Source organism: Sinocyclocheilus grahami, unplaced genomic scaffold (assembly GCF_001515645.1).
Source record: "Sinocyclocheilus grahami isolate Dianchi unplaced genomic scaffold, SAMN03320097.WGS_v1.1 scaffold126.1, whole genome shotgun sequence".
NCBI lineage: Eukaryota > Metazoa > Chordata > Actinopteri > Cypriniformes > Cyprinidae > Sinocyclocheilus > Sinocyclocheilus grahami.
The window spans coordinates 3,419,558-3,437,657 of NW_015505305.1; the positions used below are offsets into that span (position 1 = coordinate 3,419,558).

The 18,100-nt window shown below is 35.0% G+C and overlaps 2 protein-coding genes across 2 annotated transcripts in view; both read right to left on the bottom strand.

Moving 5' to 3' along the window:
• The window catches only part of LOC107590259 (apoptosis regulator Bcl-2-like), a 68,188-nt gene extending 64,313 nt beyond the window's left edge, over positions 1-3,875 (bottom strand). Inside the window, exon 1 of the mRNA XM_016278942.1 lies at positions 2,407-3,875. Coding sequence (XP_016134428.1) covers positions 2,407-3,072 — 666 coding nt within the window. The 5' untranslated portion in view covers positions 3,073-3,875. The remainder of the gene's footprint in view (positions 1-2,406) is intronic.
• A 3,308-nt stretch (positions 3,876-7,183) lies between these two features.
• LOC107590305 (cytochrome c oxidase subunit 4 isoform 2, mitochondrial-like) lies at positions 7,184-12,945 on the bottom strand. The gene is made up of 4 exons (XM_016279013.1): positions 12,938-12,945; positions 12,784-12,905; positions 11,682-11,813; positions 7,184-7,440 (listed from the first exon to the last, which is right to left on the bottom strand). The coding sequence occupies exons 1-4, from the start codon at positions 12,943-12,945 to the stop codon at positions 7,307-7,309; spliced, it is 396 nt and encodes a 131-aa protein (XP_016134499.1). The 3' UTR covers positions 7,184-7,306.
• Between the last annotated feature and the right edge of the window lie 5,155 nt (positions 12,946-18,100).

The window sequence follows — 18,100 nt, forward strand, 5'->3', positions numbered from 1 at the left end:
CTCACATGGTTGATTATTTGAATGGAAAGAGACAAGATTCCCAAACTGCAATTTTACACTATTTGACCCTTTTTATCTAATATTACACACACATAACGTAGTTCAGTTCTTGATTTGGAGGACACAGATGGTCTCCTCATCTCAGACTGGGGATTCTGAGATGCTGCGCTGCGTATGAATAGGGTGGAGTCAGTCCACCCATACAGGAACAACACAACTGTGATGGGCTGCTCCAATTTATACCGTAAATAATTCAGCACAGAAGCACTGCAGTGAGAGTGAAGGATAGTGTTAAAACAAGGATTCTATAGAGAAAAAGAAGGAATAAAAAGTGTTTACTTGTTTTGACTAGGGAGTTGGGCATTCGTGGATTTACTCGGTTTTTACACGTGCCAGATTTCATTTCTTTTTAAAAACAACCCACCAGGGTCCAGCTGCACCAGACATGTTTGTAAGTTACAACTTAGAGTAGGGGTAGCATAAATGAGAACATATGCTCTATAATATTTGACTGCTGCACCATTAAATTTGAATGAAAGTCACCAACCAGGAATGATAATTGGAATTTTAAAAAAGGGCATGCCAATGGGGTCATACAGCTCATGTTTTACCTGAGAGGCTTCAATCCCGAAACAAAAATTGAACAGTAAACTTTTTGTCCAGTTTCATACACCTATACTTTATCCAGTTTTGTATACATATAAAAATATTTTTGACATTATGTATGTATTATAATTTAATAATAGTTATACATATACAGTGGGGCAAAAAAGTATTTAGTCAGCCACCAATTGTGCAAGTTCTCCCACTTAAAAAGATGAGAGAGGCCTGTAATTTTCATCATAGGTATACCTCAACTATGAGAGACAAAATGAGGGGAAAAAATCCAGAAAATCACATTGTAGGATTTTTAAAGAATTAATTGGTAAATTCCTCGGTAAAATAAGTATTTGGTCACCTACAAACAAGCAAGATTTCTGGCTCTCACAGACCTGTAACTTCTTCTTTAAGAGGCTCCTCTGTCCTCCACTCGTTACCTGTATTAATGGCATCTGTTTGAACTTGTTATCAGTATAAAAGACACCTGTCCACAACCTCAAACAGTCACACTCCAAACTCGTATATATATATGAAACTGAGAAAAATATAAAGACTATTTAACATTTGTTTCTTTACTATTATTTATATTTTTATAATAAAACATATTTTATTATAATTATAAATAAATATTTAATATAAACATAATTTGTGATTATTTGTAATTAAAATGTTTGCTTGTTTTTAATCAGACAGTATATATAATGAATTAATACAATTTATTAATATAATATATATATATATAATTATAATTAATATAATATATATATATAAATTAATATATATAGATATTTAAATGTATATCCATTAATATACTTAAAATGAACATATTAGAATTAAAAATGTTATATACCGGTACCTCCAGCGAAAAACATCTTTCTCTATCTTTTATAAAAACATCTCTCTACCTTACAGTGTTTTATTTGACCATAACATTTTTACATCTGTGCTGAAATTATTTACTACCAAACAATCATTAAGAATTCATAATGACCTAGCATGCACAAGTCACATGCCCTTGAGAAAAAGTGTGTCTACCTCAAAAAAAAACTTTTTACATGACATAAGAGGGGTGTGGCTTACATTGATTGAACTATCACTTTCACCTTGATTGAACTGTTAAAAACCAAGCTGACTAAATTCAAACCAGTCCAACTCAAATAACTATCCCATTACTACTAAATAGCACTGCAGACGCAATGAGATGAACCCATTGCGTTGTCTTATACTGTTAAAGTCTAACTACTCAAACTTGCACACCGTAAAGCCCCCATGAATCGAATTAATTTTTTTTGTCTAGTGATGGCATACTTCCAACTAAAACAGGAAGTTTAAATGGTACATATTTTAAATAATCTAATAGCCTTTAGCTAGGTCACAGCCGTAAACATGAATTGCGGTACCTGCTAGTCAGCTGCAGGTTATATTAGAGGCAGGAAATTCTCATACTAGATTGGACTAGTATTCTGTACATTACAAGCTAAAAAAAATCAATATTTTTGTCCCTTTTTTTTCCAAGAGAAAATGTTTTTATGTCTATATTTGACAAGTTTGTCAGCATTTAAGAGGCCTCAGTGACAAGACCTGAACTCAAAGGCACAACAACTTTAGGATGTAATGTACACATTGGCCTCATCAGAATCAGAAAGTAATGACAGTTTGTTTACATACTAACAGGTGATAGTAAACAAAACTGCACGAGTCTTCGGTGTTTAACAAGACTGTGTTATTATGATTTCAAGCTTCAGCTGCAAAGAAAAAGTAATAAACGACTGAGCAAAGGTCACGACCATTTGACCATAAACTTACCCAGCCTCCATTTTCCTCGATCCAGTTTTCCAGAGGCCCGTTCAGGTAGTCTGTCATCCAGTGTGCAATATTATCTACCTGGGACGCCATCTCCCGGTTGACGCTCTCCACACACATGGTCCCACCAAACTCAAAGAAAGCGACGATCCGCCCCCAGTTCACTCCGTCTATAAAGAGCTCTTCTGCCACGGCTAAGAAGCTGCGTTGCGTTGTATTGGGACTGAATATCATGCGGTGGGACATCTCCTCAAATTCACGCTGGTATATCCTTTCTATCTCGTCTCCAGCCTCGCGTAGCGCCCGGTAGATCCTTGAATAAGGGTCTGAACGAGTGACCCGGTGAGCTATCAGGCATTCAGAGTTGTTCCCCCCTCCGGCTGAGGGAGCCTGAAGCCTCCTGTCAGAGTTTAGAGAGGACCCCTCGACTCCTTTATCGACGGTGTCATCATCCTCCCCAGAAGATTGCGATTTCCACACATATCCCTTCTTTGAAAGTTTGTGATTGATGTATTTCTCCACAATATTCCGATTGTCAAAGCGAATTTCGGTGGCCATCGTTATTAAACGCGATAAAACGAGCGCGAGCAGGAAAAAGTCGGTTATTCGAAGTACATCGTAACGGAAAAAACGTTCTCTCACAGAGAAGAGCTCCGAAAAATGACACATTCACATGGCGTCGCTGAGAGTTCTCTCATTAAAAAAACGTTTTTAAGGAAAATGGTATGATTTAGTTTCACATTCATTGGTTATGACTCACAAAAACGTTGTTTGTTCACTTTAAAGCAAGAACTGTCAGCGAACCTGCACGTCCAGCGCGCGCTGGTGTGTGGAGATAGATGGATTGGCCGTTGCTGCAGCGCGCGGTCAAGATCCGCACACGTCTCGAGCGCGGCGCGAGGAATGCCGCTTCACCGCTCGAAATCACAGCGCTTATATTCCAGTGAACCTCCAGCCAAGGGCGAAAAAAAGAGAGGCGACGTCGTTGACGTTACGAGGCCGAAGAAGAGAGTTAAAGCAAACGCTGTATTTCTAATTATTCCACTGACATTCGAGCTCACAGAAAGACGGAAGAGAAAATAGCAACCAAGTCAGCGCACGAAGAAGCACTTTTGCTGTGTGTAAAATGTGCAAGTAGATTTCCACGCTCTTTGGCAAGATGCAGTTTTTCCAAAGCGCGGCACGGATCGTGCAGAAATGAAGCGCCGACGAATGGCATCGAGGCTGGCGCGTTCATTGAAGCGACGCTAGAACGCTTTTGGAACTATAGGCTACACTGAAGATACTCGCTCTGCTGGGGCAGCACTTCCTCTACGTCACACCATTCATTGCTTTTGGCGTAGTAGCCTACTAGGACGGTCTCCCCTTTTTGTTGGTATGTCATTATAACATCTCTAAACTACCTATTAAATGATCAAACTTCCACAAGCAGATGCTATTGACCTGGAACTTAATATATAAACACAACTTCAGTCCCCAGCGTTATTTTATCCATGATATCTGTTATAAAAATAAATCTATATTTTTTCCTGATTGGTTTAAAAATCTTTTTTTTTTTTTGGTTTCTCAGCTTTTAAATAGTAATGGTTATTTACTTGCTTATTCTGAGTTAAGAAAATATTGTATTCCTGTCACCCCACGTGATTTTGCCATACACTGTAAAAAACCGGCAGCTGTGGTTGCCGGAATTTTACCGTAAAAAATACGGTAGCAACGTTTTAGGTTTTACGGTTTTAACTTAAATTTACAGTTAAATACCGTAATTTCATTAACTGATATAATGTTAATATACCAACTTATTGAAGTACTGAAATCTGTTTTGTACCTTTGTAATACACTGATAACCACCTAATGCAGGTGGTGATGAGAAAGTCATGATGAACCAAACGTGATGAACCAAAGCCCATCACAAGCAGCTTTTACATAATAACATATATAGAAGGTGCACAGTGTCATTCACACAACCACCAAACACCATCATTGTAACACACATGAAACTGAAATAATGCAATAAACATTCATTTAACAACATTAGGTGTAACACACAACCCTAATATAGAAAACTGATAGGAAAAAACAAAAAAGAAACATAGTTATTTCAACAAAAAAACATCAAATTTGAAATATAACGCAGGGAATTCTGGGAATGTCAATTTACGGTTATTCACTGTAAATTATACGGTATTTTTCACTTCCAAAAACGGTATACTACCGTAAAATTTATGTCCAATACATTTTGCACCGTATATAGTAGGGGAATTTACCGTTAACCATGTAAAACAGGTCTTTTACCGATAAATTCACGGTCATTTTTTATAGTGTAGTTATGGACGCCATTCCCAGTGGAGCTATTGCACTATTAAAAAACTCTGTTGATTCTGTACCCTCCTTTATTTCCCTGACTAATCCCTGTGAAACAGTGATAGGGAAAATTTGCTTTACGCTCAGCCCTTCTTTCAGGAATAGAAAGATTCAACATCTTTTTCAGAATGATATAACTGCTGTTCCTTCTGTTGTATTTCACTGGAGTAATTATCTTTATGATATTCCTTGGAAGAGTGTGTGGCCGTTACCCAATAAATATAAAGGTTAAAGAGGTATCCTTTCAATTGCTACATGGAGTTTACCCTGTGAATGTTTCAATTAAAAAAATGCTTCCGGAGAAGGATCCTCTTTATTACCCCTGGCCCTGTATGTTTGTTGTTGTTGTTTTTTAAATTTCATTTTGTTTTGTGATTTTTGTTGTTACTAGGGTTGTATAATTTTGTATACTTGTTGCTAATCCTAATAAAGGAAGAAGAAAAAAAAAGGTAGCAGGACTCTCCAGATGGGAATGTACCCATGTAACCATTTTTTGGAAAAAAATCAGTTTATTTATACGTTCTTCTCTCTTAGACAATTTTTCTTTGTTGTTCAAGGATGTTGATAAGAATCTAAAGGACAAATATTTTCTAATAAATCTATTTATTTTGCTAGCAAAATCTTTTATACATAAGTGCAAATTTTTGTCTGTAAAGCCCCTATTTCTTATATTTTGTAAAGATCTGAAGTATTACTTGGAAACAATATCTACCTCCAGCAATGTTAAAGCCTTAAAATCGATAACATTGTGTGCATTTTATAATATTGGTTCTTTCCTATAATGTACAGTTGACTGAATGCTCTGTGACCTTTTGCCTGGTTGTTAAAAAGTGCCTTTTGAGGCACCTTGACTTTATACAATGTAATTTATATTACCCCTGGCCCTGTATGTTTGTTGTTGTTGTTTTTTAAATTTCATTTTGTTTTGTGATTTTTGTTGTTACTAGGGTTGTATAATTTTGTATACTTGTTGCTAATCCTAATAAAGGAAGAAGAAAAAAAAAGGTAGCAGGACTCTCCAGATGAAGAGTGTTTATGGTGTCTGAGTTTGTGTTTGAAGTGCACTTCTTTTCATTCCTTTCAGCTTTGTCAAAGCTTCTTTTTCAGTATTCCCTCATCATGACTCATATTTGAGGTGTTTTTTTAAGTACACGGTTCTCACATTTTGACAAATAAATTTCCAGTAGGGGAACCAAAGTGCGTCGCAACATATTTTGTTCAAACGTCTGGTTTTGAATGTGTGTAGGCTATAATAGATAGATAGATAGATAGATATGAAAATATTATATCAAACTTGTCTATCTATAATTATTAATATATAATTAATATAATTAATTAAATAAATCATATTATTATCATTATTAAAAATGAGCCATTACTCCAGACTTCATTCTCACATGATTCTTCATGATTTTTCTAATATGCTGATTTGCTGCTTTTTTCAGTTATTATCAGTTATTACTGATGACCAATTATTAATAATAGAAAAATCATTTTATTGTTAATGTTGAAAAGTTTTTACTGCTCAGTATTTTTGTGTAAACTGTGATGCATTTTTTTCGGGATTTATTGATGAATACAAAGTATTCAAAAGAACACAATATTCAAAGAATACAAAGATATATATATATATATATATAGACACTCTAAAAAATGCTGGGTTATATTTAACCCAGCGCTTGGTTAAAAAGGGACAAACCCAGCTATTGGGTTGGGTTCAAAACAACCCAATAGCTGGGTTTGTCCCTTTTTAACCAAGCGCTGGGTTATATTTAACCCAGCATTTTTTAGAGTCATATAGTCATGCAAATGATGGGAATAATAATTTCTGAGTAGTTATAATCCATTAAAATAATAAATGATGCTATTGCCTTTTTAACTGAAGCAGTTAAATGAGCAATTTGAAAAGCTTTTAGGAAAGGTCAAAAGTACTACTTGAAATCACTGATGTTAAATTCACTTGTTAGTGGTTATACTAACCACTGAACCTAATGAGCAGTGTGTCTACTTAGCTGATATGACATTTCAAGCAGTGACAAATGTGTGACTTCTTTCTTCTAAAACTGTTTTAAACACTGGAGCAACAAAAATTTATTTGACACACAGAACTATTTATGTGAACTGTACTAAAGCTTTTCAAAATGATGGAAAATGTGGAGTAAATGAGCACCTAAGATATGCTTTCCCTTTTACACAGACACACGGTCATAAAAAGTCATTTTACGCAGTTGGAAAGTGATTGGATTAACTCACACACCTCAGCCAATAACACACTCTCTCGCACTATCTGCCCCAGCCAATCACGTTAACACATATTCACTTCCACGGTAGTCAGGTATCAGGTTAAATGTGCCAACACAACTGCTTTGTTCTCAGTAACAACAGTACCAAGCCAAAATACTGAAGCAGCTCAGAGTTGAATTCAGTGCATTTATTTAGATTCACATATATTTTAAGGCTGTTGGTTGCACAGCATTATTGAGTTTGGAACATCTCATTAATGCAATTCTGATACATTTTTAATAATTAAGGCGGAATGCATTTATTTCCACTGTTCCTTTTCATAGTCCCACTTATTAGAGAATCCATGGACGGGGTTCACTCTCATATCTATCATCCTCTGCGTCTGCTGAGCAACCGACTCTTGAGACAGAGTGTGCGGAACATCACCATACACTGTGAGAAAGAGAAAAACAACATTGGTGACATTAAGAAAGAGAGTTAAAGTAATATTCCTGTGTAAAATACAAGTTGTTCCCCCAAATTTTATAATTCTGTCATCAATTATTCGCAATCTTGTATAGGAATTTTAATTTTAAGTTATGTACTTAAAGCTATAACTTTAAGATCTATTGACAGCACAAATTTGAATTGTATTTTTGTTTGTAAAAACAAGCAATTTTGAAATGCCCTTACATTCATTCATTCATTTGTTTGTTTCACAGAATAATGAATAATTTATTAAGAGTTCTAAAAGCTTAAGATAAAACACTGATAAATCATTTTAAAAGTGTAAAAGAAAAAAATGGGGGTGTCGGGTGTGAAAAACAGTTAATTGTGGAAAATCCCCTTCTATTTTCCCCCTTAGTGGAACTGTAGACCTGTCAGCAAAATAAAAAACCCAATAGCACATAGCGACCAATTAGGTGTCCTAACAGAGGGCAGAAACCGACAGCTCAGACACTTCTGTGGAGTTATATCCTCCAGGCAAAAACGGGACCAAAAAAAAAAGTAAACAAATTAGAGAAAAAACATTGTGTCTGCGCAACATGCACAGACCTGTCTGCTAATATCACAGACCTGGTTCATGTAAAAATAGAACCAATAAACATGCAAATGTACTCGGTCAAAAAAAGGTTGCATTTCAGGTTTGCAGTTGCAGTTCAAAAATCCACTCGCTTCTATTACTATTATTATAAAAATGCTTCTATTATCTTTTTTTAGTTTTATATTATCAGCATAATATAAATTTGAATTGAAAAATATTAATTAAAAAATAACATTTTTCTTATTGATCTCATTATAAAATTGAAATGATTTTTTCCTGAATTTTCACCAGCCATTACTCCAGTCTTCAGTGTTACACGATCCTTCAGAAATGATTGTACTATACTAATTTGTTGCTCAACTGATGACCAATTATTATTCATTACTCTTTTTATTATCAATTTATTATCAATTTTGTAAACAGTTTTTGCTGCACACTATTTTTGTGGAAACCATGATAAAAAAATTCAGGATTCTTTGATGAATAGAAAGTTCAAAAGAGTAGCATTTATTTGAAATAAATATCTTTTGTAATATTATAAATGTCTTTTACTTTTGATCAATTTAATATGTCCTTGATGAATAAAAGTATTAATTTAATTTTTTTTTAACAGTAGTGTATCACTGTTTCCACAAAACTATTAATCAGCAGAACTGTTTTCAACATTGATAATAATTTGAGCAACAAATCAGCATATTAGAATGATGATGATCTGAAGGATCATGTGACACTGAAGACTGGAGTAATGGCTGCTGAAAATTCTGCTTTGCCATCACAGGAATAAATCACATTACGCTAGAAAACAATTATTCAAAATTTTAATAATATTTCACAATAAATCAATTATTTATTCATAAACATAGAATTTATTGCATTATTGCTATAATGACAGCAGTCCTCATATTGATTTTACCTCATAATATTTCTTTGTTGTACATTTGTTTATTTTCAGGTTTAAATTTTGAATCCCAGATTCTCAGTGTGGACTCAGACTGTATATCTGGTATTCGGTTTATACTATGTAATTTTTTTTCAAGGGCATCTCCCCTTCTGAGATCCCTCAAGGCAGACAGTACACTGCAAAAAAAAAAAAAAAAAAAACGGGGACATTTACGGAAAAAAACCGGTAACTGTGGTTGCCAGAACTTCACCGTAAAAAATATGGTAGCAACATTTTAGGTTTTACAGGCTTAACTTAAATTCACAATAAAATACAGTATTTCATTAACTGATGTAATGTTAATAAACCAACAAATTGAAGTACTAATATCTGTTTTGAACCATTGTAATGCACTGATAACCACCAAAAACTGGTGGTGATGAGAAAGTCACATGATGAACCAAAGCTCATCACAGGCAGCTTCTACGAGCTGAGGAGGGCAGTGCTTATATATAGAAGGTGCACAGTGTCATTCACACTAACACTAAACCCCATCACGGGGACACACATGATACTGAAATAATGCAATAAACATTGATTTAAGATTAAACCCTAATGTACACTGATAACTGATAAGAAAAAACTAAGAAGAAACATGTTATTTCAACAACAAAAAAAACATCAAATATGAAGTGTCATGCAGGGAATTCTGGGAGTGTCAATTTACGGTTTGTCCCTGTAAATTATACAATGACGTTTTCTTTTTCACTTCCAAAAAATTTATTTTTAACAGTATTTTACTGTAAAATTACATTAAATGTAATTACATTTATTCACCGAATATAGTCGGTGACTTACTGTTAACCAGTTAACAGGTTTTAACTGTAGCATTTTATAGTCTTTTACTGTTAAAATCACAATCATTTTTTACAGTGACAGTTTCTGTCACACAAACACATCAAAAAGATTATGAATTTTGTTTTCGCCAGGTGGAGTCAGTGCATGTGCCCTGAGGTATGTACAGGAAATTCTGTTCAGTTTTCGAGGATTTGTGGGGCACAGATGCTTGCAAACCCCAGAATTAAAACCTGTGGTGTGACTGTATCCCAGGTGGCTTTCCAAAAAAATTGCCCCTTTCATCTCCTCTTTAAATCCCGACAATTGCTATAGTCAACCTCAGACAAGTCTTAATACCCAGCCCTAATGAGTTTGACGAACAGCGGACCAGAGTAGAGTTTTTCAAGTCACAACATGAGACAGACATTGTGGGAAATACCCAGCGCTCAACTGAAAACTGACTTTTGGACTTCTATACTTCTTTCTCGCTATGGCGTGGCTACACCTCTCTTTCTCCCCCCTCAAGGATCCTCACCAAACTTTTGTTCTCACAGTTTTTCTTTTTTCTTCCCTCCTTGCAGTATTTTCCTCTACTGCTTCTCTCCTGAGGTGATGTAGCATTGACTTCCTTCCTCAAAGAACTGGGGCCTCCGAGACAGAGATGGAGGAGACTCGTCTGTTTCCACTCACACACTTATACTAACACACAAACACACAATGCACACTCATTCTGTTTTAAACATGTCAACTGCTTTCCATCCGTCTTAGGCACACACAGCCTTGGAAATCTTCTTATCATTTGTGAAGAAGTTCAGCTGGGTCTGAAGGGATTCCTGAACTGAAGCTGCGGCTCAAACACGTAAATCTTTCCCCTCTTTTCCGCTCCTTCAAACCATTGACAGCAAAATACAACCCAGTCCAATTATTTCAGCGGGAGTGTGTGCTGCAGGTAAAAAAGGTTGTGCTGATTCTTCCATCTGACATGTGAAATCAGAACGATCTGTGCTCTGAGAACTGGTGGTCACATTAGAGGAAAAGGGAAAAAAAGAACTAAATCCAAGTGAAAATGAACTCTAAGCGTGGTTTTGGGCCTTAGTGAAATGTTATTCTGTCATCATTTACTCCCCTTCATGATGTCCCAATCCTGTATGACTTTCTGTCTTCCACGGAACACAAAAGATGATATTTTGAAGAATATTGGCAACCAAACAGTTTCAGGTCCCATTCACTTTCATATGGACAAAAAATACTATGGAAGTCAATGAGACACAAAAAAAATATTTTGAAGAGTATGGCAACCAAACAGTTTTGAGTCCAATTGACTTCCATAGTATGGACCAAAAAATTCTATGGAAGTCAATGGGACAAAAAAAGAAGAAATTATTTGAAAGAATATTGGCAACCAAACAGTTTCAGGTCTCATTGACTTCCATAGTATGGACAAAAAATACTACAGAAGTCAATGGGACACAAAAGAAGATAGTTTGAAGAATACTGGCAACCAAATGGTTTTGAATCCATTTACTTTCATAGTATGGACAAAAAAATACTATGGAAGTCAATGGAACCTAAAAATGTTTCCCAACATTCTTCAAACTATCTTCTTTTGTGTTCCACAGAAGAAAGAAATACATACAGGTTAGGAATGACATGAGGGTGAGGAAATATTTTGCATGGACTATCCCTTTAATTTCGCAGAAGCCAATCTGTTATGTTGATTTTGTATTTGATAACTGTTTCTGATTTCAGATTGGATGAATAAATAAATCATCAACAAAATTACCCATCTGAATCTCACATCAAAGCATAGCATATCGGGAATGAAGAAATGCCTGAAATTCAAACGTTTAAAGCTTTCCTGCCATGATAATCTGGTAATCAAAAACCATTATGCGCCATTTAGAGGATGTATATCTTCATATATAAACCCACCATAGACATGCTGCCACCACACCAGCAGCCCTGTGAAGCCAAGGAAGATGAAGATGCCTCCGAGGACAGTCATCCACTCTTTGGAGCCTTGCCTCATCTCTGCATATGACAGCTCATGTGTGAGTCTGTATACTGCAAAAAAAGTGGACCCCCCCCCCACAGATGATCTTAATAGTAACTGTTGGATATAGTAGCTTGCCCTGCTTGCATGCACACTTGGAAGGCAAGGAGGTTTACAACCATTCAACTCAAACACTTATACTACGCTGCCATCTAGTGGGAAAGAACTTTTAATACCTGAGGCCAAATGAGTGTGAAGTATTAACATATCTGCCATAATCATTGTAATTCCCAAGATCCATGACCCATTTACTATATTAATAATTTAGCCTTGAGGGATCTTACCCAGGTAAAAGAATATATTATACATCACAAAGGAATATAAAACTGAAATAAATATAATAAAAATCAAAAGAAATTATACAAATATAATTTAATATAGAAAATGTACAAATATACAAAATATAATATAATATAATATAATAGCTAAAGTAAGCAATGCAGTCTAAAAAAGCTGTTCTTCATAACTGTCCAACTAAGAGCAACACTAAATAAAGTATATGTACCCTTATATCCAGAATTATATATATATACTCTCTATTAAATATAAAGTAGCTAATATGATAAAACATTTATGAAATATCAAGTTATAATAATATACACAACCATTTAAAAATCTTACACAATATAAAAGTATTTACTGTTGCTTTTGATCAATTTAATGTGTCCTTGTGGAATAAAAGTATTAATTTCTTATCTTGTCTTAAAAATGTTATTAACCCCAGACTTCTGAATGCTACTGTATATCGTATTTTCATTACAGTACCTACTTCTACTTTCAGTAAAAAATGACATGTGAGCATGTTTATACCTATTGTAAAGACAAATATTCAGGTGCTCTGTGAGTGTGTAACAGTTTCCTCCACACCCAGGGTCAAAGTCTAACCTGTTCTTGTAACAATAGTAGATTTATGACTGATTTATTTGCTTATTAAGCAGTAGATTAAAAAGCTAAAAGTTGGTCTAAGTCATGCAGATTTACAAGCTAGTTTCTCCTCCTTGGTGAGCTGGGTCCATGATCCCTTCTCTTTCTCTTTGAGTTTCTTCTGTTCGGCACTGAGATTTCTGACAAATGGAACATCTGGCAATGGCGTGTCCAGACGGCTGTTTTACTGAGGAACTGAGCAGTCAACCACATCAACATCTGAGGACAAATGCACAAGAACAGTCAGAGAACTGTAAAGGGTTTGAAAGTATCTGTCCAAATAGATGGATGGATGGATGGATGGATAGATGATAGATAGATAGATAGATAGATAGATAGATAGATAGATAGATAGATAGATAGATAGATAGATAGATAGATAGATAGATAGATAGATGGATAGATGTGAATGACAGCAGAGTGGTCTCTATTATTGCCCTTGAGAGTGTGCTGAGTGTGCTGTGAGTGTGTGTAGCCCAGGCGGCAGATGAAGTTGACACCCTCCTCCAGAATCCAGACTGCAGTCCCCGCACCAGTGCATGAGAGGCCAGCATCTAAAAACAGTGCCAACATGTATTAGCCGGACTCATGGACAACTCATAAAGCTTTCAGGAAAGTCATACAGTGATTAGCACGACAATAGCTGGGTCTCAAAACCTATAGGGAGGTGACTTTCTGCACTTTGGGAAGTTACCAGTTTTCACCAAGGCCCTTACGAAAAAGTATTGGTGCTATGGTGCACTGATTATACCAGATATGACCTAATTGTCTCAAACAATTAGTTTAGAATGACATCCACCCAAAAATGAAAATCCTGTCATCATTTATTCCCCCTCAAGTTGTTCCAAATTCAAATTCAACAAATTCAAGTTGTTCCAAACTTGAGTTTCTGTCTTCAGTTGAGCACAAAAGAAGATATTCGGAGGAATGTTTGGAACCAAACAGTTGACGGTAGCCATTGACTTCCATAGTATTTTTTTTTCATGCTATGGGAGTCAATGGCTACCGTCAATTGTTTGGTTCCAAACATTCTTCAAAAAACTTATTTTATGCTCAGCTGAAGAAAGAAACTTTAAAGGGATAGTTCACCCAAAATTAAATGTTTGTCATCCCTCTCATGCCAATCCAAACCTGTATGCTGAGGAAGGTAGTTAGAAGAATGTTGGTAATCAAACAGCTATGGTTCCTTTTGACTTCCGTTGTATTTTAGTCCATGTCAATTCATCAATGGATGTCAATGGGAACCAAAACTGTATGGTTATTATTCTTCAAAAGATCTTATTTTTACATTAATTTACACTCTTTAAAGGGATAGTTCACCCAAAATTAAATGTTTGTCATCCCTCTCATGCCAATCCAAACCTGTATGCTGAGGAAGATAGTTAGAAGAATGTTGGTAATCAAACAGCTATGGTTCCTTTTGACTTCCGTTGTATTTTAGTCCATGTCAATTCATCAATGGATGTCAATGGGAACCAAAACTGTATGGTTATTATTCTTCAAAAGATCTTATTTTTACATTAATTTACACTCTAAAAAAAATGCTGGGTTAAAAAGGGACAAACCCAGCGGTTGGGTTGTTTTGAACCCAATATCTGGATCAAAACAACCCAATATCTGGATCAAAACAACCCAATATCTGGATCAAAACAACCCAGTATCTGGATCAAAATAACCCAATATCTGGATCAAAACAACCCAGTATCTGGATCAAAACAACCCAATATCTGGATCAAAACAACCCAATATTTTTTAGATTGTACATAAAAAGGACTGCACTTTTAGAGAGATTGCACTAAAAATAAACAATTTCTACCTTAAATTTTATTATTCAAAAGTTTGAGTTTGATTTTCAATGTTTTTGAAGGTCTCTTATGCTCACCAAGGCTGCATTTTTTAAATTAAATTAAATTCAGTAAACATTAGTACAATTTAAATGAACAGTTTTCTATTTCAATAAATCTTAAAATATAATTCGTTCCTGTGATGGCAAAGCTGAATTTTTAACAGATTTCAGTGTCATATGATCCTTCAGACATCATTCTAATATGCTGATTTGCTGTTCAAGAGACATTTCTTATTATCAGTGTTGAAAACAGTTGTGCTGCCTAATATTTTTTGAAGACACCATGATTCTTTTCTTTTCAGGATTCTTTGATGTATAGAAGGTTCAAAAGAACAGCGTTCATTTGAAATAGAAATGAATGCAAAAGTCTTTACTGGTCAATTTAATGCATCCTTGCTAAATAAATGTGATTTCTTTCAAAAATCTTACTGACACAAAACTTTAGAATGATAATAGAAATGTCTATGACATTTGACTGTTTTAAGATTTTACCATTTTATTCATTCCACACTTTTAAAATTCCCTCATTTATCCAGATTTTCCATGAAAGTGGGAGTCCTGTTCAGAGAATACTACAGTGGCACTGGAGTTACTATGGTTACCATGATGAACATTACTGAGAGTGACTGACTGGACAACCTGTGCTTGTGATGCCCAGATATGCAGTGAAAGTATCTGACATCAATATCGAGCATAGTGAAACAATACAAATCTAAATATAAAATCAAGACGCGTGCATTCTTTCAATATTTGCAATCGACAAATGCTCATGCAAACATAGAGATATTAGTAGCATAAAGTATTACATTTGATAAAATAACGATTCGTCTATGCACATAAGGTTATTTCAAGTTCAAAATATTGTAAATACGCTATTACTTTAGACAGATTAACATTATCCAAAAAGCGAACAATTTTAAAATTTAGCTGACAATTAAAAAAGAAAAGATATAATTGTTAATAGGCTATACATTCGTAGTTGAGGAAATAATTTGCATGTTTTGGCTTCATTCCAAAGGAACTTTCTTAACTCTAAGTGTGTAGTTTATTTCACACGCACATCTGGAATAAAGCGTTTGCAAAATAGCATCAATGAGTATTTAAATTTAATAAATAAGGCTACTATTTATTTATTACTCAATTCCACATATGAATTTACCTAAAGATGTGAAGGTCTGAGCTTGTCGACAATAAGTTGCCTCCGTGCTCTGTCTTTATGGTTTCATGAACACATCTATAGGAATGTAGCACATAATTTTGTCTGGCAGGTTTGGTGATGGCCACATAATCTTTGAATTATGTTTAGGCTATGCTTTTTAACCCTGCGAAGCAGTATATTATTTGATAAGTGAGCTTCTAAGACCTCATGTTCAAAACTTTGCAAAAAAAAGAAAACCTGTTGTACACAATCTACTACCTTTCTGCCCCTCTGATTGAGTTTTTTTTTAAACAAGTTAAAGACCTTTTAGTGTAGGCTAAATGTAAAAGTGTCCACCTTCACGTCGTGGTATAGGCTAAGTGCATTTTATGTAAGTAGTCTGCTATTCTGTTATAAGATCTCACTGATTTACATTACAAGGTATCATCATTTCATCTAGCCTACCTTTTAGCCATATAAATAACAGCATCAGCGCCAAACTGCATATTTTTGCTCAATTTGTGCCTCTGTATAAAACTGATGCGTTGTTTTCTTCCTCGAGTAACCTATGAACTCCATTCTCATACTAGGCTATAAAAGCCAATTGTACAAAACATACAATTTGTCATTTTTAGATTATTTATTTATTTTGTCTAAAGGTTCAATAAACTGATATATTTCATATGTCAGTGAAGTAGGCTAACTGAAGAAGCCCGCAACTTATTGATTGAAATGGCCTCCTAGAGCCGCAAATAATGTATTTCCAAAAACAATAATAAATAAAGTTGCCAAACATAGCCATTAGCACATAAAAACAGCAAGTTGTTTCGAAGGCATCGCTTAAGTATTTCCGTCAGGCGCAACTGGTAGGTCACGTTGAATCCTGGCAAGATTTAGGCCTACCAACCCTGCTGGAAAAAAAACCTAAACCCAGCCTAAACTGGTTGGCTGGTCTTAGCTGGTCTCCCAGCCTGACCAGCTAAAGAAGTGGCAAAACCTCCTCTAAAACCAGGGCTGCGTTCAGCCCCGACAAAAACGGTGCAAAACGTTTTTTAAACGGAAACGGTGATGCCTTGAACACCCTGTTCTGATGACGCAAGAGTTGCAACTATGGCAGCTAAGAAGGCCATTCTTTGTGTTCTTTTTGAAGAATTTTCGGAGCCTGATGAAATCGGTATAAATACGTGTTTAATACTGCAAAATATGCTCGATGTTACAGCCACTGCCCTTGCCCTCCAGAATAAAAGAGAACATCCCAATCAAATTTGTGGAAACTGTGGTTCCTAATTATTGTGATCCATTTGCCTCGCATTTCAGGATGAAAAGACAAACATTTCAGGGGAAGGATAATCCACTTCTTACCTCCGAGACTGTGTTATGATCTATATGACCTTATTATTTTTATTGTGAGTATTAAGCTTATCATCATTGCTGATCACTGTTGTTGTGCTATCATATTTTAATATTTACCATTATATAATCAGAGGGGCATAGAAAAGTTTATGAAAGTGTCACTCCATAATACAATAGCAAAATATATAAATATGTATAGTATTTTTATGTTACATTAATCAGTATTTAGCACACCTTCCTAAGGAAAGGATATGGACCAGAAGACATTGCAATTACTGAATGATATTTAGACAGACTTAAAGAAGTTCCAGATCTATACTTGTGCCCTTATTATTTCAGTTATTTTGCCTTTAATGTAAATAAACATGTGCAAACAATATACTTGCTCTTGTGAATTTATTTGGATGTTAATTACATTGTGCGAGCTGTCTCTTTAATACAGCGTGGTTCACATACATGTTGCTGCTGATTGTGCTGACATGTTTGACCACCCCAAACAAGAGAAAACGCATCTCAAACCCCGTTGCACACCGGGGGGGGGGGGGGGGTTCAGCAGGGAAAGTCCCTTGTTTTAGATTTACTCTCCCACCACTGCTGCATTTTGCAATCAAAATAATTTAATATGTAATTATTCTAATTAATTCTTTATTAATACTTTATTTCATTATTTATATTCAGAAACCAACAGTACTTTGGAATTGAGTAAACAAGTCAGCAAAAACAGTCACATTCATGAAAGATATTATTTAACAGATTTATACATGGGAAACCCAGAATATTACTGAATACTGTTTTAAAAATGTTCATAGGCCAAATCATTTCCATGTTTTTGTTATTATTTCAAAAGCATACACTAAACATGTAAACATGCTTTCCTTTTTACTAATTTGCCAACCATCTCAATACAAAAAAGTTTTAGAGACTTAGTCTATTCTTTTTTATTTAAATGTAAAATAAAATAAAAATGACTATTAAGCATGGTTATCCAATAGCATCTAATGCCAGTGATATGCATTTATCTCTGGACATTTCTCTTT